General features: G+C 41.3%; 3 protein-coding genes across 9 annotated transcripts in view; 1 reads left to right on the top strand and 2 right to left on the bottom strand.

The window, feature by feature from the left end:
• Positions 1-538: 538 nt before the first annotated feature.
• Positions 539-15292, bottom strand: LOC139628775 (kinesin-associated protein 3-like). Of its 2 annotated transcripts, XR_011692856.1 has the most exons (21): positions 15088-15292; positions 12745-12876; positions 11875-12032; positions 11639-11700; positions 11022-11163; positions 10243-10342; positions 9980-10104; positions 9780-9878; positions 9122-9300; positions 8629-8791; positions 8335-8435; positions 8122-8230; positions 7789-7901; positions 7441-7606; positions 6103-6228; positions 5181-5279; positions 4944-5029; positions 4684-4840; positions 4133-4217; positions 3557-3685; positions 539-3001 (listed from the first exon to the last, which is right to left on the bottom strand). XR_011692856.1 is itself a non-coding variant. In XM_071490818.1 (20 exons), exons 1-20 carry the CDS (start codon positions 15114-15116, stop codon positions 2899-2901), a joined length of 2334 nt encoding a protein of 777 aa, XP_071346919.1. In that variant the 5' UTR covers positions 15117-15288; the 3' UTR covers positions 539-2898. The 2 variants fall into 2 exon arrangements, 1 of the variants encoding a protein (XP_071346919.1); XM_071490818.1 differs by lacking the exon at positions 3557-3685 and having other exon boundaries at positions 15088-15288.
• Positions 15293-17504: 2212 nt separating this feature from the next.
• On the bottom strand, positions 17505-23357 carry pdca (phosducin a). Of its 4 annotated transcripts, XM_071491632.1 has the most exons (8): positions 23255-23357; positions 21488-21607; positions 20319-20373; positions 19914-19968; positions 19558-19694; positions 19116-19335; positions 18698-18810; positions 17505-17984 (listed from the first exon to the last, which is right to left on the bottom strand). In XM_071491632.1, the coding sequence occupies exons 4-8, from the start codon at positions 19954-19956 to the stop codon at positions 17796-17798; spliced, it is 702 nt and encodes a 233-aa protein (XP_071347733.1). In that variant the 5' UTR covers positions 19957-19968; positions 20319-20373; positions 21488-21607; positions 23255-23357; the 3' UTR covers positions 17505-17795. The 4 variants fall into 4 exon arrangements, with proteins under 4 accessions (XP_071347733.1, XP_071347735.1, XP_071347734.1 ...); XM_071491634.1 differs by lacking the exon at positions 23255-23357 and having other exon boundaries at positions 21503-21662; XM_071491633.1 differs by lacking the exons at positions 20319-20373; positions 23255-23357 and having other exon boundaries at positions 21488-21662.
• LOC139629178 (voltage-gated inwardly rectifying potassium channel KCNH6-like) overlaps positions 23246-23699 on the top strand; it is a 43121-nt gene continuing 42667 nt past the window's right edge. For all 3 annotated transcript variants that reach the window (XR_011692921.1, XM_071491629.1, XM_071491628.1), the window contains exon 1: positions 23246-23382. Coding sequence is in view for 2 of the 3 variants with exons in the window: in XM_071491629.1 (XP_071347730.1) it covers positions 23307-23382 (76 nt within the window). In the remaining variant the exon portion in view is untranslated. The remainder of the gene's footprint in view (positions 23383-23699) is intronic.

Genomic DNA, 23699 nt, shown 5'->3' with positions numbered 1-23699 from the left:
CAGCAGAATCAGTGACTTCTTTGAAATCACTTCTTAAGACCCTTTAATAAAACCCCTGCTTTTGTGTGAGGTTGTCTTTCTGTCGTCCTTTGTGTTTTTTTTTATTATTTTTTTTACTGGCTCTACTCTCCTCAGCTGTTTCTGTATACTGAAGTACGCTATATTACATGTCTTCTCTGTCTGTCTTTCCTCAACTCTGTCCAGCTATTGTTGGGCCTTACTGTCTGTCTTTATGTCGTTATTGTTGTTACTGTCAAAGCACTTTGTGAACTCTGCTTTTAAATGTGCTAAATAAATAATAATAATTATTATTCTTATTAAATACACCACTGTGTTCACCTGCTAGTCTCTAACTCTGTCTGCAGTGCTGCACAGGACAGGCACTGTACACTGGGTTTATCAGAGCCGGAACAATAAAAGCAGAGCAGTGAGCTGGAAGATGCTCCACGGAGCTGAGAGGAAGAACTGAGTTGGTGATAATTCTCTGGGGGATCATCACTATGAGCGATGTCTTTCACATTACAGCGAGAACGCGGGAGAGATTTTAAAACAGTCAAATGTTTTTATTACAGAACCTGAAGATGAAAGACAGTGAGAGATGCAGATTATCTATAGTTCAGTATTTGTTTCTGTTCGGTGTCTCGTTAAGTAGCAATAAAATTCAGCTATTGTAAAAAAACACAATAATATACATACAGTGGATTAACAATAATTTATCATAAAAAAAACAATAAACAAAACAAAATATAACCATGCATCAAAATGTAACCCTCACTGACTGGATGTCAGCTTCATGTTCAAGGGAACTTCACTGGTACCCTGAATCATGCTAGTCACAGGATTTACATTTCTAAGTATCTAGTAGTTGTCCTTGGTGCATTTCTTTATTTTACTCATCAATTGTCATAAAGCTCGGTGGCTCTAAGAAAACACAGTAAACAATTACACAGTGAAAACTAACTTCTCCAGGACGCTGGCAAAACAGCCGTCGACATGAATCAACAATAATACTGACTTGTGTTGACACAACATTCACTTCCCATGGTCCAAAAATTTCTGATCTCACTGCTGTTAAACAGGGACATATGTACAGTAAAAGTAAGAAATGACATTCATCATGTAGAATAACCTCACTGCACCTCTTCTAAAATGTTAGTGTATATAACATGTTGGATGGTGGAACTTAATACTAAACACTGCACGTGCTACCTAAGTGTTTTGGGTGTTTAATATTAATGCTATTCATGTGAAATTTATACATACATACAGGTCATTGCAAATCATTTTCAGAGCCACTGTATGTCTCTGGTTCTGCAGCATCATGGTTCTGTCCAAAAATGACGGACAGATTTTTTTTCCCCAAATCTGATTCTTATGGAGTTTACACACTTCCTCCAGGAAATAGATGTATGTTCGGCTTTCACCTTCTCCTGCCTGCCCATCTTTTGTGTTACCAAACTGAATCCCATGCACAGAAATGGAAGCAGACACAGTCATAAAAGCTGTTTAAAAAAAGCAGGTGGTGACTGACCTGTGTTTTGAGTGTTCACTGTTCACTACTCAAGGTTTAACACTTGACTCGGCTGCTGCTGAGTCCAGCTCTTGTGCAGACTCGTGCCCTCGACACTTCCAGTACAGGCTGAACTGCAGCCCACACGCTGAAGGATGTCACTTGGAGACTGAGCTCACCAGGTTTGTTCATGCAGCAGAGTCAGACAGTAAGACTCGCTGCCTGTTAGCCTGTGTGTATTACTCCTGATTCTTGTGGACCTGGAGAGACTCACTTCTCCAGTTTCAGTTAAGTTACACAACTTTTGTGTCTTTAATTACTGTTAATAACTGTTTTATATTTTAATTTGTCATCATACACCATACATACAAGCTGTTAGGGTGTTGTTTATTTACTGTGGTAGCAGTAAACATGAAGCATCAACACAATTTATCACAGTAAGCGAAGTGAAAATGCTTCTTGATTTAATAAGTGGTCAGTTTTATGAATCCTACAGACTTATATTTAGGGAGGATAATGATGCTTATGGTTTTACCTTTGCTGAGTATTGGAATGAAGCTAGTGTTCCCTGCAGGTGAGCAACACCCAGTGCTAGCCCACACCGAGTGTACACCATGGGAAAATAACTTCCCGACAACACCTGCATCCATTCTGATCCTTTACATTTCCTATAGTGAGTGTGACACAGTGAGAGCATGACCACCTCACACAGATAGACCCTGGTACAGTGTCTTGGTCTGCACCCGGGTTTGGGCTAACCCGCCGGTGTGACAGCACCCTGAGTTGTAAGGATCACCGACAACAATGTGCCCATCTGACATGAGAGAAAATTATTTACATTGTAGTGTGTGGTAAGAAAATGAATGTGTGGAAGTTTGAACCTTTCAGAGGTCAAACTTGTGGATATTTAACCATGTGACAACAGAATGTAAAAAAAACATCTGCCTGTTTTTTTGCAGTGGATTTCAGGAGGCGACAAGTATTAATTATTACATAACAAACCACATGCAAAAACTTATAAACATATATTATTAGAAATGTAAAATCTGTTCACATTCTTTTAACTGTTTGCTGACCCATGAGGAAGTCAACATAGAAGTCTGTGGCCAGTAGGGAAGACTTCACTACCTATTTGTTGAACATTACGGTGAATGAATGAATGAATGAAATGGGTAACTTAAGCTTTAAGTGTGTGTGAAAGTGTTTATCTAATAACTAGTTTAAAGCCTGCAGTATCAATGTATCAGTCCCTATCAGCGTAATATACTCCAGCATTTATGACCGCTGATGTTACTGGTGTGAGAAGTCGATCTAAAGACATAACGTGGACATGCAGTGTGTGTGGAGGTCAGTCGAAGATGACAGGAAGTCCTGAAGTGTGTGTCTGTCTATGAGTACTGATAGAAGGGCTGCTCGTCAGGCCTGAAGCCGTACGCAGTGGCTGGTCGTCCAGGTGACGAGCTGGTCTGGTCGAAGACGTCTTTATCGTCTCTGGAAAACAAAGCCGGTCACATTAACTCAGACTGTTACATTTATCACGACAGCACCCATCCTCTCCTCACATGAACCATTTCATTTTAAATCAACTAATCCAAACTGCCGAAGACAGAGTGGATTCCAGGACAGAGTCAAAGGCCCTGTTCAGACCTGGTATTAACATCTGTCCTGAGTGATCCGATCATAAGTGGACAGCTCCAAGTACAGGTGTGAACGCACGCAAGATGCATTCAGGACACATTTGAGATCCGATCTCTCAGACCACAGTGGGAGGTGGTCTGGGCCACATGTGGCCGCATTCTTTTAGCAGTGTGAACACAAATGTGTCCTGGTCACAGTGAAGGACTGTCACAGTTTCACAATAAACTGAAAATATTTCACTATTTCTAATGGCTAAAACCTTATTTCACTGTAGAGCTGTAGAGCTGTGTGCAACTCATTGATTTGCTCAACCTTTCACCTTCCTCTCTCTCTCTAACTCACACACACACACACATAGAAGCACATTGACAACAGACCCGTCCGTCAGCTAAAAACAACACCACATACCTGTGTATTTGCATATGAAGCAGGGAAGTGAGATTCACAAGTGGTCACTCGAGGCGTGTGGAGAGGTATTTTAAATCCAGGTGTGAACAACTGTGATCGGATCACTCAGGACGGATGTTAATACCAGGTCTGAACAGGGTCAGAGGGAGAGAGAGAGAGAGACTGGGACAAGGAGGGGTTGAGCAAATCCTTGCGCTGCGCAAACTCTACACTGAAATAAGGTTTTGATTTATTTTATTTCAGCCATTTGAAATTGTAAAAATATTTTCTGTTCATTATAAACTGTGTTGGGACTGATTAGACTGTGGCAGGGGACATCAGTAGAGGAGGCAGTCCTTCACTGTGGCCCAGGATTGTGTTCACACTTCTAAAAGAACGTGACCACATGTGGCCCAGACCACCTCTGAATGTGCTCTGAGACATCAGATCTCAAATGTGTCCTTGATGCGTCTTGGGTGCTCACACCTGGACTTAGAGCTGTCCACAACAGACCCTCCTGTCGGATTGTTAGGGGGAAAAAATGTCTTTCTACTGTTTTTTCATTGTAGATTGTGTCAGTGGAGGATGTAAACTCACCCTGTATGGTGGGAGTCTCCATTCTGAGCCTGCAGGTCACTGAAGAAATCTGGGCTGACCGAACCATCTGCTGGAGTAATTCCATCTAAAGACACACACACACACACACACACACACACACACACACACACACACACACACATATAAACACAAAACACATTTCTTAACAAGCTAGCTACATGGTAACAAGCTATTTGGTGCTTTCACTTTATACACACTTCATCACGGCAACATGGCCGTCAGTCCTCTGACCCCCGCCCCCCCAACACCTACAGCTTCACTGTCAGTGAATAAGTGAGTTTCCTTCCTGTGCACTTCTCATGTGGTCAACTTAAAAAGTATCACTGTCTGCTGCCTGTGCTGCTGGCTCTGAGGACACTGACTTCCAGCGAGAATTTTCAAATTAGTAATGCCATAAAAAAACTCATTTCCTGAAACCAGAACAATGATCTGTGAGTGAAATCTTGATAATTCAAAATACAAAATAAAGTGACCTGTCACTTTTTGCAGTGTATGATTTTCTACATGCACAGCCCAGGGTTTGTGCTTACCTGCACTGTAGAATAGATCAGTCCTGTCATTATCGTTGTCATAGAGATAAGTCTCAGACTCATCCGCTTGACGACTTTCGACCATCTCCAACCACTGGTTGTTATGGAAACGGAACTTCTCTGACTGAATCTTCCTCCCCCACTCCTCATCGTACTCCTGGAAGATGAAGGAAAGCGTCAGACAGACACAGGGCTGTGAGGACATGACTCTGTCCTGATGTGTTAACTGTGTCTGCATCAGCAACACGTGTTTCACTTACTGCAATAATATCAAGGGTGTTGTCACACACTTTTCTAATCTCAGCATTCTTGTCGTGCATCAGATCTATCAGGTAGGCGGGGGCCTCTGGAGACAGGGTTAAAGAAAAACCACGTAAAACTTTTCAGGTGTAAGATTTTCCATCGAAACTCGTCTCACCTCAACTTAAGGGACCAACTGAAAGGTTCTCGTTCATCTTTACGTTTAGGGTACACACAGTGCACTGTGGGAAGGATACGTGTGTCTTTGATGATGACGTCTCGTGTGGCTTGGTGAAAAACCATCTGATAGAAGACGTAGACAATCTGACACACAAACTCATCGTCCTCCTGTTGGGCTGCATTTGACGGAAGAACATGTGGAAGGCAGGTTACAATATTGGTCATTTCGTGAAGTACAAGATCTCTTAGCAGGTTTCTCTTTTAGAGTGATAGTTTGGGTTATTTGACCTGGGGTTGTGTGAGGTAGTTATGCATAATCAGTGTATTACCTGCAGCAGGTTTGGACTGGTGCCCTCCCAGTTCAGAGAAGCAGGCAGGAGCACTGGCACTGAAGCTGAGCGATGTGCTGCTGGACAGGGCCTTCCGCAAAAACGTATTTTAACCCCTTAGAAAAATACCCACTGTGCACACTGCATTACGCCCCAGATCAGCTGTTTGAGTCAGAAAGAACTAAAAAGAAGTGTGCTTGTGCGTAGGTATAAGGTAGTGCAACAGCTGAGACAAATGCAGGGCTACTTGACAGCAAGATAAAGCGGTCAAAAATTTCAAAATAAAGTGTACACTTCAACTGGTATTTTTTTCTGAGGACTTTTTTTTTAAGTGGCTCAAACATGTTTTTGGGGCTGAACCTGGCCACAGCAGCACATCGCTCAGCCTCCCAGCTGCTTCTCTAAACTGAGTGGGACTGATTCAAATCTAATATCTAATCCAAATCTGATATTTCCCATCAGTGCTAGTCGGTCTCTTGCTTTTTAAAAATATAGTTAGAAATGAAACCAAAAGAAAAGTCCAAACAAAAGAAAAGTGATTTTCATTTCAAGTCTCAATGAAACAGAGAAGACACTGAAGCAGATCTATACCTGAATACGGGTGTGTCAACATTTAGCACATCTACCACTCACTGTAAACATCTTGAACAACATGAGAGGTGTGTGTTACCGTTCAGTAGCTCGATGAGGGCGGGAATGATGCCAGATTTAGCCAACATGGCGGCACAGGCATCATCCATGGAAACTGTTCCAATCATGATCACCACCTCCAGGATGAGGTCGTCCTCTGCAGAGCCTGAAACACACACAGATGACTGAGGAGGTGAAACCTAATTAAATACTGGTGATTAGGGCTGTTGTAGCAGAACATAAGATGCAGCTGAACGGAGGCTTTTAAACGACACACAAAGCACAAGAACTGAGGATACTGAGCCAGAGATAATAAAGTTGCAAAAATACACAAAGCGATACCAGATACACTGCAGCAAATTGTTTCTGTGTGGCTATTTTTGCATACATAAAGCCAATAAAAACACATCTTTGCTAACTCAACATTAGCTAATAATATGAGTGCTTAGGCTTTATTAATTAGGCTCTAAAAGCTGATATATATGATCAAACTGAGGGATATTCCTTGGTTTCTGTCTATACCTTATGTATAGACTTGTATGCAAAAGTAATTGTGTCATATTCAAAGGTTTGTGCCCATAAGTCACAACTTAGAAACTCCCTAAGGCTTTTTGTAGCCAGCTAAGAACATTTCTCATTTTGAATGAGGAATTGTCACTCTCTCAGTTTCTGCAGGACATTCACACCCAGGATTTGCTGATATTCATGGAATCCATTCCTCCCGCTGCTCACCGCATTTGTTTCCAAAACAACTGCGGCTTATCCAGATGTTATGCTGAAGTCACAGGTAAGGTTTCCTTCTGATGACTCTTCCATCTAGACCCTGTCTGTGCAGACACTGCCTGCACCACCACCCCTGTGTCAGGTCCCAGCAAATGTGCAGTTCCATCTGAAAGTTTTCTTGGTCTTTCAGATCTTATCTTAACTTCCACGGTTCCCTTTACCTGACATTTATTCATGACATTTCAAGCCGGAAGCCCCTTTTACAGCCCCCTCCCTTTTCTTGTTGGCCTCAACTAGCTTCATTACTGAGTGTTACCACATGATTTGCAGAGTCCAAGAATTTGTAATGCTCTGGAATCAGCTGATCATTCCCTGTGACAATTATTGACCTGGTTTACAAGTCAATTAAGGCCAAACAAGTTATGAAGTCCTGAGTCTTTTACAGTTAGAAGGGTGCCCAAACATCTGTACATGCAACAATTACTGTGTAGTTGTTTCCTGTTTCTTAGGTTCATGAAACAAAAAGTAACAATGCATCAACATTTGCAGAAAGGCTTAATGCTGTCTTCTTTTCACTTTAAAAATAAATAAAACATGGAATTTGCTCAGTGGCGGCCAAACATTTGTAACTGTACATTTTAAGTCCGATTAGTACCTGGTTTGAGTCTGTCTTTGAGGTAAGGTACCAGGTTGTACTCCTTCAGCACCAACTCCCAGTCCAGGTCAGGGATGGTGAGGTTGGCCAGTGTCCCCAAACACTCCAGAACCCACTCCTCCTCTTCCTCTGCCCGGATCTCCGCTGCCAGGTCGCCCACATAGTCCTGACAGACAGAGGAGATGCATCACAACACGGGACACTAAAACCCTGCAGTGAGACTAAAGCCTTTTCTATTGGTACTACTAACACTAGCAAAAACAACAATACATAAAAATCGGATGACGTAGTCATTTGTTCAACTGTTGGAAGTGGTTTTTGGTGATACTGTTTCTATTTGTAACTCACGATGAAGAGAGGTTTGGTTGTGCCATCATGTTGTGAGATGTTTCTGATCATCTTCATCAGAAGGCAGTCTTTCATCTTCAGTGCTCTCTTCATCAGCATCTTCAACCCCTTTCCTACAGACAGAGAGAGACAGACACCATCATAAAACACAATGAGATCAAATAAGCAGGATCGTATACAACACAGCCAGAGACACAGTCAAGGCTACAACAGCAACCCCTGACAAAGAACAGTAGTCTGGGGGATTTTATAGAGCCAGAAGGACACTGTCTAGTTAATTCTTGGTACCATCATAAAATATCAAACAATAAAATTCAACTCATACAAATATACCTTCACAGATAAGCTGTGCATTCCTCTTGTTTGCAGCCAGGTTGATGCAGATGGAGATGAGCTCAGCTTCAATTTCCTCTTCACTGCATTCAAACAGCATTTGCATAAGCTACACACACACACACACAAACACAGAGACAATTTAAAAGTCAGTTTAAACTGTACATAAACGTTTAGCTTGTCTCAAATAATTTCCAGGGGCTGTGGTTATACCTGAGGTATGCAGTCAGTGTAAACAAACATGCCCTTGAAACGGTCATCAATACTGATGTGATACAGGATACGCAAGACCACCTGACGGTTGTTTTCATCACCTGCGTGACAACAAACATCAGTTCAGTTTTGTACTCATCAAAGACCGATAGCACATCACAAATGGAGGTGGAGAAAATAACACTCTTACACTGTAAAAACATTATGTGAAGGTAGATATTAAATACAAGGCTCTGTATGGATATATAATACACAGTATATACCATCTGCTGTTACACTAGTAAATGTGTTTACCCAACAAGCCAGTCAGTTTAGGTAACAGTCCAACTTCCACCATCTTGGCTCTGAGTCCAGAGTCAAAGGAGAGGTTGAGCAGCAGACGCAGCGTCAGGTTCAACAGATCTTCATGCTCACAGGGAACCAGGTGAGCCAGTCGTTCTACAGTGTCCACCTCAGCCTGGGAATCACACAGAGACAGAGCAGATTACAAACTAACGATACCGAGACTCAGTCACTGCAGGAGAAAGGACCAGGAGAGTTCGAAATAAGAACAAATTTTGAGGGTAACAGTAAATATTCAACAGGAAGAATAAGACAGATATTAGAGAGGACTGATTCTAATACAACAGTTACTGAACCCATCAAATATCAGAAATGGGAGAAAATCTGTGACTTTGACCATTGATTGGTGTTTAGTGTCAGACAGGTCAGACTGGTTAGAGGATTTCTGAAACCACTGATATCTAACTGAAGAGGATAAACTCTTCAGAACATCTCTCCCACTCACCATGTCGTTCTTGTTCTCCAAGAAGATGGACAGTTTCTTGAGGAATGAAACCACCAGGACCAGCAGCTCCTCATCATCCCGGTCCAATACTTTGACCAAGAGGCCGACAATGTTTTTATTCCTCATCTTCAGCTCTGTCCTTGTGTCTTCAGCAAGGTTCAGCAGGAGGTAAAGAGACACTGAGAGGCAGAGAGAGGGGATGAAATGAGGGAGGGGAGGTGCAACAGTGAACTAGAGATAATATGAGCAACTTGTCATTTCTTGTAGAATCTCTTCCCCTGGTTGCAATGAAAACAACACAAGGACCAGTGATTTATACTTTTTTAAATCACTGTTCCTGATACAAGATTCTGGAACATGACAAGGAATCCACTTCACACTGACCCTTATTTGGATTTAAGTGATGCATCACATCTTAAGGTATCTTAAGGTATCTTAAGTATACACTGTATACTTCACACACATCTTTAACCCAGCAGCACAAATGATCTATACAATCACCACAGTTTCAAAGTGGGCACACGAGTTCCACATTTTCACCACCAAATTCTAATCAGTTCATCTTTGAGTCCTCAAGGCATTCCTCAGATTTCACTTTCATGAAGCCAGAAACATGTTTTTTGCCGTACACAATAAAAACAGTCAGATACCAGCCTACCTCTGAGCAGCTGCTCCTGTTTGGCCCGGAGGCTTTGGTATTTCCTCAGTGCTTTGTCTTGGTCTCTTCTTAGGGAGCCGTTCTCTGGTGCAGTCTCGCGTGCACAAAAAAAGTGTTAAGGAATATTGTACACACACTCAGGATAAATCATACACTGACAAATGAAGGGGTGGAGGAAATGACGGCAGATAAAAGGATATAAGCTTTATTTTTCTTGCGTAGCTCCTCGCACCAGACATCGTGTCTCTTCAGCTCGTGTTCTACCACACTCATGCACAACGCACCTATTTTATAATGGCTCACCACTCCGTGGAACTGGGAGAAACTGGAGAGAAAAGCAGAGGAGATGCACTCTGTAAGAACAGCAGCACATCTTAACATGACAGAGAACTGTCTGTCTGTCTGTGTGTGTGTGTGTGTGTGTGTGCGTGCGTGCATGTGCGTGTGTGTGCGCGCGCGCTACCTAGAGAAGCAGAAGAAGATGTAAATGATGATGGTAGCCAGCTCTACACTCTGTTTCCAGTCCTCCCTCAAGACTCTGGCCAGGGCACCTAGAGCCGCCTCTGCGCACACAGACAGGAACAGTTTTCAGATGAAGTCACATGACAGGTACAGGCACAGCAGCAAAAAGTATATAGCTTCTAATGGGTTTTATGCTGCCTTCAGTTGAACCCAGGACTGTCGCTGGCACCGCTTGGTTGCCTGTTGCAGACACTGTAACTGTACAGCTACAGCAGATGTTCACTACACCAGAATGTTTTACGACTGAAGTTTCTCCAGACTTTTTGTTGATGTGTATTTTATTGTTGTTGATACTTATGTATGATTCAGGATATAACCAGCTTCATCTTGGTAAAAACATCAAAGTAGAAAAAGGATGAGTGTTGATTTATTGCTAAGATTAACAGCAAAACAACTGTTGCAACTACTGTACATCTCTTTATTTCCATTACTGATAGCAGTGGCTTTAAATCCCGTTTTATCTGAACGCTGCACTAGCTGAACAGATCCATCTCTGTGACGAGCTTTGGATTATAAACAAATTTCAATAATCAAATGATTAATGTAAGAAAAAAATCCAGGAGAGAAGTTCATAAAGACAGCGTTTGATTATCTTAAGCACCAAAAATCAGGGTGGAGTGTATGACTTGGTATGTTATTAAGTAACATGAGTTTGCATGAAAATATAGGTATGAGCTCCTTTGTTAACTATCAGTATTAACACATGGAGAGAAACCACACCGTTGTGCAGCAGCTCCTCCAGGTTGTCAGGGTTACGGGCGAGCTGCAGGATGAGAGCAGAGCCTCTGATCTTCTCTGGGATGCCTTCATAGAGCAGCTCAACATACTCATCCACTCTGGTTATACTGGCCTCCTCATTTAACTGCACAAACACACAAACACACTGTTACTGACTGATAACAAGGCATGAGATACTATTCCAGTGAAAAAAGAAATACACCATGAGATCTGAAGTGTGTTGGTTTTAGTCTTTGACCAACAACACTGTCAGTTGTTGGTCAGTAATTCATAGATTATTGCATGATGTAGAGACTCAGAATTTGGTGCTGGTGCAAATCTTGTGTAAGCCCCAACTCAGTCACAACAGCAATACATTTGCTCAACTTGGAGTTGTGTTCATGAAGATCAGGCAGCACAGTGAGCAGCATGAAATCAGACCACCTCTTATCACACATGCAAGCATAACAAACAGTGTTCCTGGCTTTACTTAGCAGAGATGCATTCAGAAAAAGAGTTAAAAAAAAAATAAAAAAATTGTTCAAATCCTTGTCTGCTTGTGTCCAGAGTAATAGAGCTGCAGAACCTTCATGCTGTGAGTCAGTGCTGGGATCTGTTACCTCCATTCCTTCAAACGGTGTCAACTCTCGTGGTTTCACTGTTCTTCTCTCTTTCTTCTCCACTGTTGACACAAAACCACCAACACCCAGCAAGCTTAGATTCATTTATTAAGTGCTTCACAATTCCAATCTAACAATGAATCACTGTGAAACAGTCTACAAAGCCATTTGGTTTGTGAAAATTCAGATGTGTTTACACGCTCCAGCAGCGAGGTGATATCGATGACATGACTCACCTCTGCCCTCCACTGGGGAGGATTTCCTGTTCTGCAGGTAGTAAAGAAGTTGCTCCACCTGGGGCAAACGGGAAGGAGGGATGAGCTTACACTCCTCCACCACTTTCTGGGCCAAAGCTCCCACATCTGTACTTGGAGAAAGACTTTTCACACGGATACTGGAGGGAGAAAGAGAGGACAAAGAGAGGTGACAGATAAAGGGTGGCTGACTTCACCCACCTTTGAAAAAGTTTCGCAGAGCACCCGACTGAGCAAGTTACATTTCATACTTACCTGCAACAGAATTTCACCTAAAATGAAGCTGGAAACTTGATTAAACACATCTGACTACAGATTCAAGTATGAATTTGGGCAGATGAAAACATCTGGTTTAATTTACTGCAAACTAGACCATTATCTATATTCATATAAGGATGGGCATGTGTTGAAAAGAGTCCTGTCATTAATGAATGAATGACAGTGAAAAAGAAGTCCTCTAGCAAAAGCAAGACAAGGGATTTTAAGAACCAGCTAGAAACACATTTGTTGACATGACACTAGTCCATACTATCTTAGCACATCAATCACATGACTGATAATACGTCAACCTGCTCCTATCTGGTGTAGATGGTGAATAGAAGGACCAGCCTGAATTCAACTAATCCTATTCAAAATGAGAACAAACATAAATGAAAAGAGGTGGAGGACAAAAGAAACAATACAGATCTGAGGAAGGCGGAGAGAAGGAAGATAATACAAAGAGAAAAATTAAATGTGACAACATATAAAAGTTCAGTTACAGGCTTACATAACTCAATTTCAATTCAAGTAAAGAAAGAAAAAGGGATAGAACAAAAGCTCAAGAGGACGTATGAGAGAGAGTACACTCACATTTTTTGTCCCTCCTTGCGTTCGCCCAGCACATGACCTCCACCCTCTCCCAGGATAGATGCTTCAACCTCATAGTGCACCACGAGGGCCTTCTCAGTGGGATGAACATCTAAACTGCCCGCAGTCACTTTGCTTTGGGTGACAATGAACAGAAAATTAAGGGAACAATAATTCATACATATAGAATGGCCCTCATGCAAGACCCAGTCATATGAACAGATTTGTTCTTCAGCAGTATATTCGAGTGATTTAAAGAAATTTGTGGCATTCACCAATTTCTCTTTGGTACAAGTGAAATCCATGTGTGGTCCAGAACTGTCCTATGAAATAACAACTGCCTTTCTTCACAGGGGAAAGACTGACTCTTTTGCCTTAGTGGCATAATCTGGAGTTTAAATATGATACCAAATATATTTATTTACAGATTATTTATACAAAAATTAATGCAAAGTTAATATTCTGTTCACCATATCATCATCATCGTCATGGTTTGACAAATTACTGAGAGGTTTTGTTGTAGGTTTTAGCACTTTTATTTGCATATCTGGACACATCAGCCTGCACATTTCAGGTTGTTAGGAAAACTCTCCGTCCGACAGCAACAACCTCAGGGTTTTTATGCAGGTCGCTGTCCAGTTTCATCCTCTGTTAAACACCTGACAGCGTAACATCACCTACTGTAGGCTGTAATATTCTCTGTCGTCCCCTTGACCAGCTCTGATATAAGTCTCGGCTGCTTTGCTTTAAAAAGATGTTTTTGTAGCATCTCACTCCATGTAGTCTGAATCATTCCCTCGTTGTTTCTGTCACAGTACAGCGCTGCTCTGATGACACCTCACTGACAGATGTGCTAGTCTTAGTTTCTGATTGTTTTGTGTCCTCTTATATGACTACTGACTGTGCTAAATGTGTGGTTTTTCTTGGCTGATTTCGGACAGCAGACCACAGTGTGAAATTCCTCTTTTTACTCTTGGATGACATGTTTGTGAATGAGACCTTCCCACAAATGAAAGGGAACAGGAAGTCCTGTATGGCAATTTTAGGGGCACTGATTATGCAAATGATCAAATCTCACATTTGCACACCTCAACTGTGTTATAAAGGTGTTATTCCTCACGAACAGGTGTATTCCTCACACTTAAGAGAGTTTAGTGAATCCGACAAGGAACATTCATATGAACAAACCTAATAAAAAAGGAAAGTGAATTTCAGGACAAGAATTCAAACATGTTCTTACATGAGGCCCAGTCTCTCTCTCTCAGAAACACTTTAGACTTGTCAATTTCCACATTTCAATCATAAAGCTGTCAAACTTCCTCCTTACACTGAATTTTGATCATAACTTACTCCTACTGACATTGTACGGAAGGTAAATCGATAACTAATAACTAGATAATAGATAATAACTGTGGTTAGCATTTGTCCATCCACCAAAACAATAACAGTAGGTAGACAGACACGCCCAGACAGCGACATACAAATGACTGTCCTGGCTAACGGGCTAACATGTGTTTCCATAATGGGTCAGATAATCATAAAGACTTATTTAGCTCAACCCACAATGTTAACTACTCGAGAGTAAGCTAATTTAACACAACACAGCTAATTAGCTTGGCAGTTTATCGGTTACCGTTTCCCAGTAGCTTGCTAGCTAGTTTAGCTGTATCCCAGCCGCCTTCATTAGGAAATGTAGTCCAACACCCCCTTTAACAATCTGTCAGTTAAATGTCGTTGCCTTTACCGGTGAAAATATAGCTGGGTTGAAAAGTCAAACCTAATTTTATTCATTTATATGGTCTTGTGATGAATTCGGCACGGTGTAGAAATTCACTACGCAATACAGGTTGATTTCTTGCACTAATTTAAAAAGATAACCTCCTCACGTTGTAGTAGGTAGCGCTGAGAGACATAATTGCGGTAGCAAGTGTACCGTTTGTAATGTGTGACATTTTTTCCAATTATGTGCAATATATGTGGATAACATATGTGCCGAATTGATTGGTGCATCACTGTGTTTAACAAAGGCTTTTAAGTGATCTTGCACTTTGTACGCGTTTCCCGGTGTGAGCAAGAAAATATTAAATTGCCAGAAGTTTGATCAGTGATTGGTGTGAGCCAATGAAACAGAGCCTCACGTACCGGTGCTAGCAATATACGATGGGATTTCAATAACAAACACTCCGAGGTCTCATCCGAAGGCTGGTTATAGTAACTTTAGTATAGTTATAGTAATCAGTGTTGACGTGCAGGAGGCACAGGAAGCTTGACGTTGGCTAGCTAATGATTTCCCCCCAAACACTGAACTAAATGAACATCAGTCATATTAGCTTAGTTATGTCTCACCGTTTGAGGTAGCGCGCGTCATTCTGCATCCTTCCTCAAATTTAATGATTCAGATTTTAAATTAACTCAATATCTTGATCACATTTAACGAATATCCCAAATCACGACCATAAATCCGTGTGAATCTGTCGCACCGCTCACTGTCAAAGCGAGAGTGGACTACAATCATGGAGTTGTTCCTGTCGCTCTTCTTCTTGTGTCACGGCGGTTGGCTGCAGATTGTTGGCGCATTCTCACCACCCTCTGCTCTGGAGTGTGGGGAGCAGTGGTGTGCGATCTGCATATGTTGGTATCGATCCGATACCAAGTAAATACGGGCCAGTATCGCCGATACCGATACTTTTCAATAAATAAGGTGGATGCGTTATTGAATTGCTAAATCTCAATTAATTTTTATGACCTTAAGTGTTTGTGATGTTTCCTTTTTTATTATTAGGACAAAGTTTATAATTAAATGTTTTATAATCAAATTTTTTTCAGAAAAATCTTAAATAAAAAGTGCAGGCAAACCAGTAAACAAATTAAAACAAACAAGTACTGTTGAGAAACTATAATACAACAATTAAATTAAAATTCTCACATTTCAATTTCATTTTCTTAACACATTTCAATGGGATAAATGTATTACATCAAGGTCTTAGCATAATTTATACTTTTTGAGTTGGCTCAAGTAATAAATAACAGTTTCACTTTGTTACTGTCAACACTATAACCTGCCTGGATATTCTCTGCCATGCTGAAAGGCCTCTGCCAGGGACCTCTGCCTCTTGACTGGGGGTCTTGCAGCGGGGCCAGGGGGTGGGGGATTTCTCTCCTCCTCTCTCCGTTTTTGTAGCTCCATGTTTTCTTTTGGATGGTTTTCTATATGTTTATATAAATTGGTAGTGTTTCCACTATACCTGACTAGCGTTTTACACTTCATATCAACATATCAGCTCCTCTTCCTCTCTGCCATCCTTCTGTTGTATTTTCTCTGTGTGTGCTGATCAACCTGAGCCGGAAACTTGTTTGTTTGTTTGTTTGTTTGTTTGTTTGTTTGTTTGCTTTGCGCGTCTAAGTCACATCACGTGACTCACGTGACTCACGTGACGGCGCAACATCTAAACACAAGGGGGGGGGGGGGGGCAAACAAGAGCGGAACTTAAAGTAAAGAATCGATCTCACCAGGCTAGTATCGACCCGATACCGATACCGACTTGGTATCGATACTATCGATATTTGGATCGATCCGCCCACCACTAGTGGGGAATCCAAGGGTCCGACTGGGACGACTGGATTGAATAGTTTTCCTTCGTAAACATTAGTTTCCAAGACTGTGGTAAGGTTAAGCACCGTCAGAAAGGACAGGTTAGGGTTAGGAATAAAGTTAGCTCAGCTAAAGGTAAAGGGAAACATCAACCTTTTCATCATGGACTTTCACTGAATAACAGAGGACTTATATACTGGAACTTTCTGAAACACCCTAACCTGATCCACTGCAACTATCACTGGTATCTGGGCTTGTCTTTGTTTGGCTTTAGCAAATGGTCCTGTTCTCTTTATTCACTCTCATAGACTTTAGTCATGTGACTGGGTAACATTTGGACTCTGGTGCTGCCTGTCATGTCATATTGGATCAGAGGTAGTGATTGTGATACCAGTCTTACTGAGTGTCATTTACACACGCTTAATGAATCATTACCTACCTTTGAGGTATAGATGTATGACAGACAGACCTGGTGTGGTGAGGAGATCAGGCTAAAACTAAGAAATACCCCAAGCGTTGTCAAATTGTCTGTGTGCTGTGGACTGGCACAGGGTTGGAGGGAGGTTCATCAGACCTTCATGGAAAAGTTTGTCTGGTTCCTGGAGTTTCCTCCATGACTACTTAATGTTGATGATGTACCATTGTGGTGGATAAACATATTGCTACATAAAAATACAGATAAACCCAACCGGTCGAGGCAGACCCCCCCACCCTGAGCCCGGTTCTGTTGGAGGTTTCTTCCTGTTAAAAGGGAGTTTTTCCTCCCCCCTGTCGCCAAGCGCTTGCTCTTTGTGGGAACTGTTGGGTTTTTCTCTGTAACAAAGTAAGGTCTTGACCTGACCCTGTAAAGTGCCTTGAGATAATGTATATTATGATTTGGCGCTATACAAATAAAATTGAAAATTGAATTGAAATAGAGTTGCCCTCCTGAAGTACATTTTGAATGAACTGAAGTGACTACAGTATCATATAAGATATTAAATATACATATGCAGAAATGTAGTTTTCTGGGTCCTATAGTGGCCTGTAAGAAGGCTACACACACAAGGCTGAATGATATGCAAAAAAAAAAAAAAAAAAAAATTGCAATTATTTTGGCAGATAATGCAATTGTGATGAGTCATGATTTCAGTTAGAATAACCCTGTCACAGACAGACACAGACAGAAAGCTCTTTGGTAAAGTCATCTTTAATTGGAGAGCTATTTAAAATCACCATGTGATTTACACCTAACTGCTTCTACAATCCACATTCACTGTGTGCCGGTGGATGATTACCATTGTGTGCGTTTGTAAGTAATACATATGCTTTCTTTAGTTGTGAGTGAGTCCTGACTGAAACAATGTCTTCCTCCACTTCTTCCCCCAATTTCTTTCCTCACCTCTCCTTTCCTCCCTCCTACTGCACTCCCTCCTTTTCTCCCTTCCTCTCACTTATCATCCTTTTCTCTTTCCTTCTCCTTCTATTCCACGTCCCCTCCCTCTTCCTCATCATCAGCACACGCTGCAAAGTCCTTCTCAGGTAAGAGACCGTATTCATTGAGAAATGCCTCCACATCACTTGCAAAGAAGTCTTCGTTGAAGTGTTTGGTAATGGCCAGGAAGTTACCCAGTAACTCTCCCGCCTTGTACACCAGCAGGGCAGGAAGAACCTGAAAGGACAGGAATCCAAAATTACTCTAGGTTGATCATTTAAATTTAATTTACTTGGCGTCTTTTAACAATAATATCAATGATATTCCAATTTCAGTCACAGTATTACCACACCAACCAAACAATTGAAATATGTGCTATCACGGCCTCCAAATTCCAGTGTGCGACTGAAAATTGAGCTGCTTGTAGAATGTGCATATGTATTTACTGGGGAATTTAGTTCATTATCAACAGATTACAATTAAAAACAAACCTCAAGCTGAAGCTAACTTTCATGAAGGTACGATTTTCTGCAGGACTGTAGGACAACAGAATCACACTGTGTTGTTTTTCAAAACTCTATCATCGGCCTGATCGTCATCGTTCTTCAGTCACGGTTGAAATGCATACCCTACAGGAATTGGACTTCTTTTGATTCCACCAGTGTCTGGTCAGCGCCATGTAATTATGCAAACGTTTATGCTTGTGCTCTTTTGCTTCTGGTTTTGAAAAGGTGAAAAAACTTTTGCTAGTCAATGTTCAGTAAACTTCTCTTTTTCTATCACTCACACACTGAGGATATACTAGGGGCAATTTGGGGTTCAGTATCTTGCCACTCACTACAGCTCAATGTCCCCTGGGGATTATTGTGATTCAATTAATTATTAGTCTAGAATGTTATTAATAACATTACCTTCATCATTTTATTTGCTGTTTTTACCATTTTACTTACCTCGGAGGAGAAGCGCTCAGCAGCACCTGTTGCCACGGCATCAATTCGACAAAATTTGACGCTGGAGTACTCCAAGGCCAGACAGTCCAGACATGAGTTCAGCTGCTCGCAGCCTGACAATGCACACATAATACATGCAGACTTGATAAATGGGCTCCACTATAGATACAATATAGCACTGCTTTAGTTGTGCAGATCACTCAAAGCACTTTTTAACACATGCCACATTCACTTACACGCACAAATTCATACATCTTACCCATACACACACGCTCATGCCCAAGGACACTGCAGCATTGTAGTGAACCATCCCATGGGAGTATATGTTGTAGAATGTTAGCTGATCAAAGAGACTATACTGTAGTTGTAATAGTCAATGAGCTAAGACATAAACACACAGTATAAACTAGCCCCTAACCTTTGACACCGTGCTGGTAGATGTGGACCACCACCAGGGTCAACCGATGTTCCTTCTCTATGACTTCCAGGAAGGCTTCTCCACTCTCCAGCTCATGGACTGCTTCAAACCTAGGACCGAAGCTCAGGCGCTCATGCATTTCCTGCATGCACTGTTTCCTGTAGCGCTTCAGGCAACGCTCATCTTCTTCCTGGATCAGTTCGTACTCCTGAACGCTCATCTGGAGGTGAGGAAATGTGTTAGTGCTCACTATCCGAGACACAGGTAGATGCTGCTGTTGCTGTGTGTGCTGTAACGCCCCAGTCTGTTCGTCTGTTTGCACAAATCTTATTTGTTTTTGGTGGCACATGTCTGAACAATTATGGTTGTGTCTATTGTAATCATGTCATTAACTACAGCATATGCCAATGGTATGTTTTACTCTGTGAGTGTTTCAGTCCACCTTTCTGTTGAGTCTCTCCTTGTCATCCTCCCGAGGACTGGACATCTGTCTCAGCAGCTGTCTCTTGTTTTGAGGGACAGTCTGATCCACACTGTCCAACTTAAACCTTCGCCAGTCATTAATCACACCCTTTGGACCTGAAATGACCACAAAAACACAACCTCATGAAGACATAGGCCTACTTGCAGTTAAAACAGCATTGATGTTAGTAAGACAATCAAACACTAGATTAATGTCTCAATCGATCTTTTCATGCAGACACAACATCCATCCGTTTCAGTGCAAGACTTAACGAAAAGACGAAATACTTGGTAAAGGTAAACTTTTTAATCATCGTAGCAGTAAATATCTCTGACCTGTGTGGTTGGCAGGTAAGTCCTCTTCTTCCTGGACAGACATCCTGCTAGTAGCCTGCAATACAAAGAACACAAACTGAACCGCCTGACCAGGTACATACATGGAGCAGCTGGTGATGTGCCTGATGAAAGCCATCTGACAAGTCCATCTTAAGTCCCACTCCCAATGCCTAATGAAGGTGTCTGGGCAAAGTGTTGCTTCTTTACCAAATTGTGTGCTGACAGTGTGTTCACCATCTTTTTTTAAAACTAATTCCAGTCTACCACACACCTGTCCTACAGGTGTAGGGAAACATGCTAAAGCTGCAATGATATATGTATCACTTATGTTTCACTCAGTAAAAGTGTGGGAAATAAAAGCTGAGCTAAGTCAGTAAAAGACCAAGACCAAATCCTATCATTTACCTCTGATCTGCTGGATGTTGGTAATGTTCTCCACTTAAATTTGTGTGCGTCTTACCTAAGAAACAATACAACAACAAAATAGAAAACAAATCAAAGCATATGCAGGAATGCAGCTGGGCTGGTGTTGTTTTAGGGCTGAGAGAAATTCTGTTTTAGGGTGGATGAAAGGCCGAAACAAAGAGGGACAGATTATTTCTGATGCAGCCATTTTAGGGTTTACAGTCATATTCAACACTATGACACATCCAAACCAAACTATCTGCAACATTTTGAGTGTGCACATCCCTGCAGCTGGACACACAGTTGTCACAGCCACTTACTGTGAGCCAGGCTGAAGTTTAATCAGATTATGTGGAGATTACCAGCAGCCTGACGTGTACACATGCCTAGGACATCTTAGCATGTATGTGCATGTTTGTCACGTGTCTGTTTACCACTTAGTAAGACAAGCAAGTTTTATTCTATTGTTGTGATCCTGACAGTTTAAGATTAGCCTCTGGTGGAGAATGTTACATTGTCATGTCACTTTTCATTGATCATCGATTAAACAGATCAGTGTAGTTCTGTGGGTTGCTTCCCACACATGATTCTCTTTTTCTTTTGTCAAAGTTACCAAAATGTGGTGTGAATGAGTTCAGTTCAATTATAAATAAACCAACAGCAATTATGATAATGTGTTTAGGTGCAGAGTATCAATGAAACCACTTCTTCCATGGCTTCACTGCTAGAGGCCACACTGAAAACTGTTATGCTGATACAGTTGAGCTGTGCTAATAACACTACGTCAGCTACAGGCAGCTAATTCTTTCATGTCATCAAAGTAATATGTGTCTTGCACTGATAGGTTCAATTAATTCAATTGCAGTTCATAAAGTGGTCTTTAGCCCTCCAGTGCAACAGCTTTGCATATACAGTATTTACAGGGAAATACACTAATATATGAATATTAAATGATTTGACTAAAGCAATGATCAGCATATATGGGTGTTTGTGAACTTTCTATATCACTATCGGAAGAAATTGCCACAGAAAAAATACACATTTCTGGGAAATTAAAACAGTTACGTAGAACTGCAACAGTGTCTATACACAGGGATTATTTTAAAAAATATTTTAAAGTCAGTTTGTTGCAGACAAATACACTACACAGACATCTGCATGGCACCTACCTAAGAAGTTGTCACTTCTGTGTCTTCAATGAGAACTGGTGGCTGTCAGCTTTAAGAACTGTTGCGTCTTTGTTGTCGTCTGTCAGTCTGGACCTTTGTTGTGTGTCCACATAGAGACAGCTCACAGGAGAGAGGGGAACTCACGATTAGAAAAGGGTGGGGAGAGTGATGAGGGAGTAAGCTTTATCTCCACTGTCATCCTCATCATCATTGTCACTATAATATGATGTCTAATATGATTAGTTATAATACCAGGCTCAGTGCAAAGGAATGATGACAGCAAGGAAGGCACAAGTAGGAGAACACATTTCTTAGCTTCGGATAAGTCTGCAGCCTTGTACGCTTTTACATCTCCTGAAACAAGTTGTAACCAGACTTTACTGATCCTTGCAGTGAAATGAACAAACCAGCATTAACCCAACAGTATTCAAGGTAATTAAGGTTAGCTCCACCTTCACCGGCTGCAGCATTAAAGTGATGAACCCTTTAATCATCATTAATTATAATCCAGTCATATAATATACAATATTTTGAAATAGGTTACAATGACTAGGCCTACTTTTATTTTTGTAACTTTAAGCATATTTTGAAGCTAATACTTTAATAATATTATCATAGACACAGATACATTAGCTTTGTGGAAAGCTAAAGCAGTTGAGAACATAAATGTCTATTAGCTTGAAAATGGAGCACAGTTCTTATAGTTTGTGTGTGGGTAGGTAATCTGAATCCTGCATGACTCTGCCACTAACAATAAAGCTACTGTACAGCGAGGTAATTACTCAGTGTAAAACATGGACTGTTTGGATGGATGTTGCAGAAAAATGCCTCAAGCTTAGGTAAGAGCACAGGAGCTGCTATAAAGGAATAGTTTAACATTTTGGGAAATATATTTATTAGCTTATTTGGGGTTCATCAAACTAAACCAACTATTTAAGCATTTAGATCGTAAAGGCTGTTACAAAATTCATCCGATAGGTGTCACTGTGTGACCAAGTTAAGACAGCTGCCCTCCATCACCCTTTCATTATGAATAAGACAGCCTGTTACATATTATTACAGATTATTACTATCTCTTAATGACAAACATTTCTGTCAGTCTCTGTAAATTATCCTCTGAAATGATCAAAGTCATTTATAACTGCCATGTGAGGGATGTCAAACCCAGCACAGAGATGTGCAACATCTGTGAACCTACAAATACAATGACTGGAGAGGCTGCCAGAGTTCACAGACACACGAACTCAGAGCTGCCAACCAACTCATTTTCTTATTTTGAAATCTTATATATTTCTGTTACATAGATATTGAATTAAAACCATAGCTGGACATATAGCTACTGCATGTGTAGCTTATGATTCTATGAAGATGTTTCTCCCATGTAAACGTTCTCTGAAATGTCTTGTGACATGTGTCGGATGTGCCAGTGAAGACAGAGCTGTACGTGTAAGTGCTGTTTTGATGATGTAGCTTGTTACTGATGTGAATTCTCATGAACTCAAACTGACACCACTGGGGCAGAAGAAAGTCGTCATATTTGGACAGCAGCTGTTACAGTGTAGAGAATATGGGCGGGTCTGCTGACAGGGCGAGGAGAGAGCATGAGAGAGGGAGAGAGGGAGAAACAGAGGAGCAGAGGATGTGATCGAGTCTGAGCTCATACTCAGAACAGGCAAACCAAATAAGCCAAACTCCCCAAACTCTGTTTCCACAACTTTTATACCCGAAAAGGTAAAAACACGCGTGAGAGCAGAGTGTTGGACGGACCGGTGATTTCAGCCAATCAGCGCCACAGGAGGCCCCTCAGCCGCTGCGCGCCATGCCGGTGAGACGCGGCCATGTGGCCCCTCAGAACACCTTCCTGGACACTATAATCCGCAAGTTCGAGGGACAAAGTAAGTAACCGGCCAGGATGCACGTCTAACGTCTGATTACCACTGAATACCAGCAGAAAGGCAGCGGGAGAAACGAGAAAACGCGTTTTCTTTTGTTTTTCATTTTACTAAGGGCACGGAATGAGAAACAAGAAAAGGACTCAGGCTAAATTATCTTTTTACTTAACTAAGCCCAATAACTTTTTAGTTAACGAATCCGGAATATTTTATTTATTTTAATCATAAATGTATGCTTATCATATAAAATGTCAATAATTTAACACAAGTTAATTCAAAGTGCTTTGCAGAAATCCATAAGAAATAAGACATTCAGAAGA

The sequence above is a fragment of the Trachinotus anak genome, unplaced genomic scaffold (genome assembly GCF_046630095.1).
Source record: "Trachinotus anak isolate AG129_WGS33_773 ecotype Australia unplaced genomic scaffold, CSIRO_AGI_Tana_v1 ptg000012l, whole genome shotgun sequence".
Taxonomy (NCBI): Eukaryota; Metazoa; Chordata; class Actinopteri; order Carangiformes; family Carangidae; genus Trachinotus; species Trachinotus anak.
Note: the sequence above shows the minus strand (reverse complement) of the source record. Positions and strands in the feature narration are given on the sequence as shown.

What these genes read in the sequence shown, in the direction of transcription:
- LOC139628775 (XM_071490818.1), bottom strand. Translation starts at nt 15,116, where the DNA reads ATGCAGAATGACGCGCGCTACCTCAAACG. An exon ending in TGCACAGCTTATCTGTGAAG is followed by an intron (nt 7,902 to 8,121) that starts GTATATTTGTAT and finishes CTCTGTCTGTAG; the next exon opens with GAAAGGGGTTGAAGATGCTG. An exon ending in CAAAGACAGACTCAAACCAG is followed by an intron (nt 6,229 to 7,440) that starts GTACTAATCGGA and finishes TGTGTGTTTCAG; the next exon opens with GCTCTGCAGAGGACGACCTC.
- pdca (XM_071491632.1), bottom strand. Translation starts at nt 19,956, where the DNA reads ATGTCTGTCCAGGAAGAAGAGGACTTACCTGCCAACCACACAG. An exon ending in CTTACCTGCCAACCACACAG is followed by an intron (nt 19,695 to 19,913) that starts GTCAGAGATATT and finishes TGGTCATTTCAG; the next exon opens with GTCCAAAGGGTGTGATTAAT. An exon ending in CTGAGCGCTTCTCCTCCGAG is followed by an intron (nt 17,985 to 18,697) that starts GTAAGTAAAATG and finishes CTGTCCTTTCAG; the next exon opens with GTTCTTCCTGCCCTGCTGGT.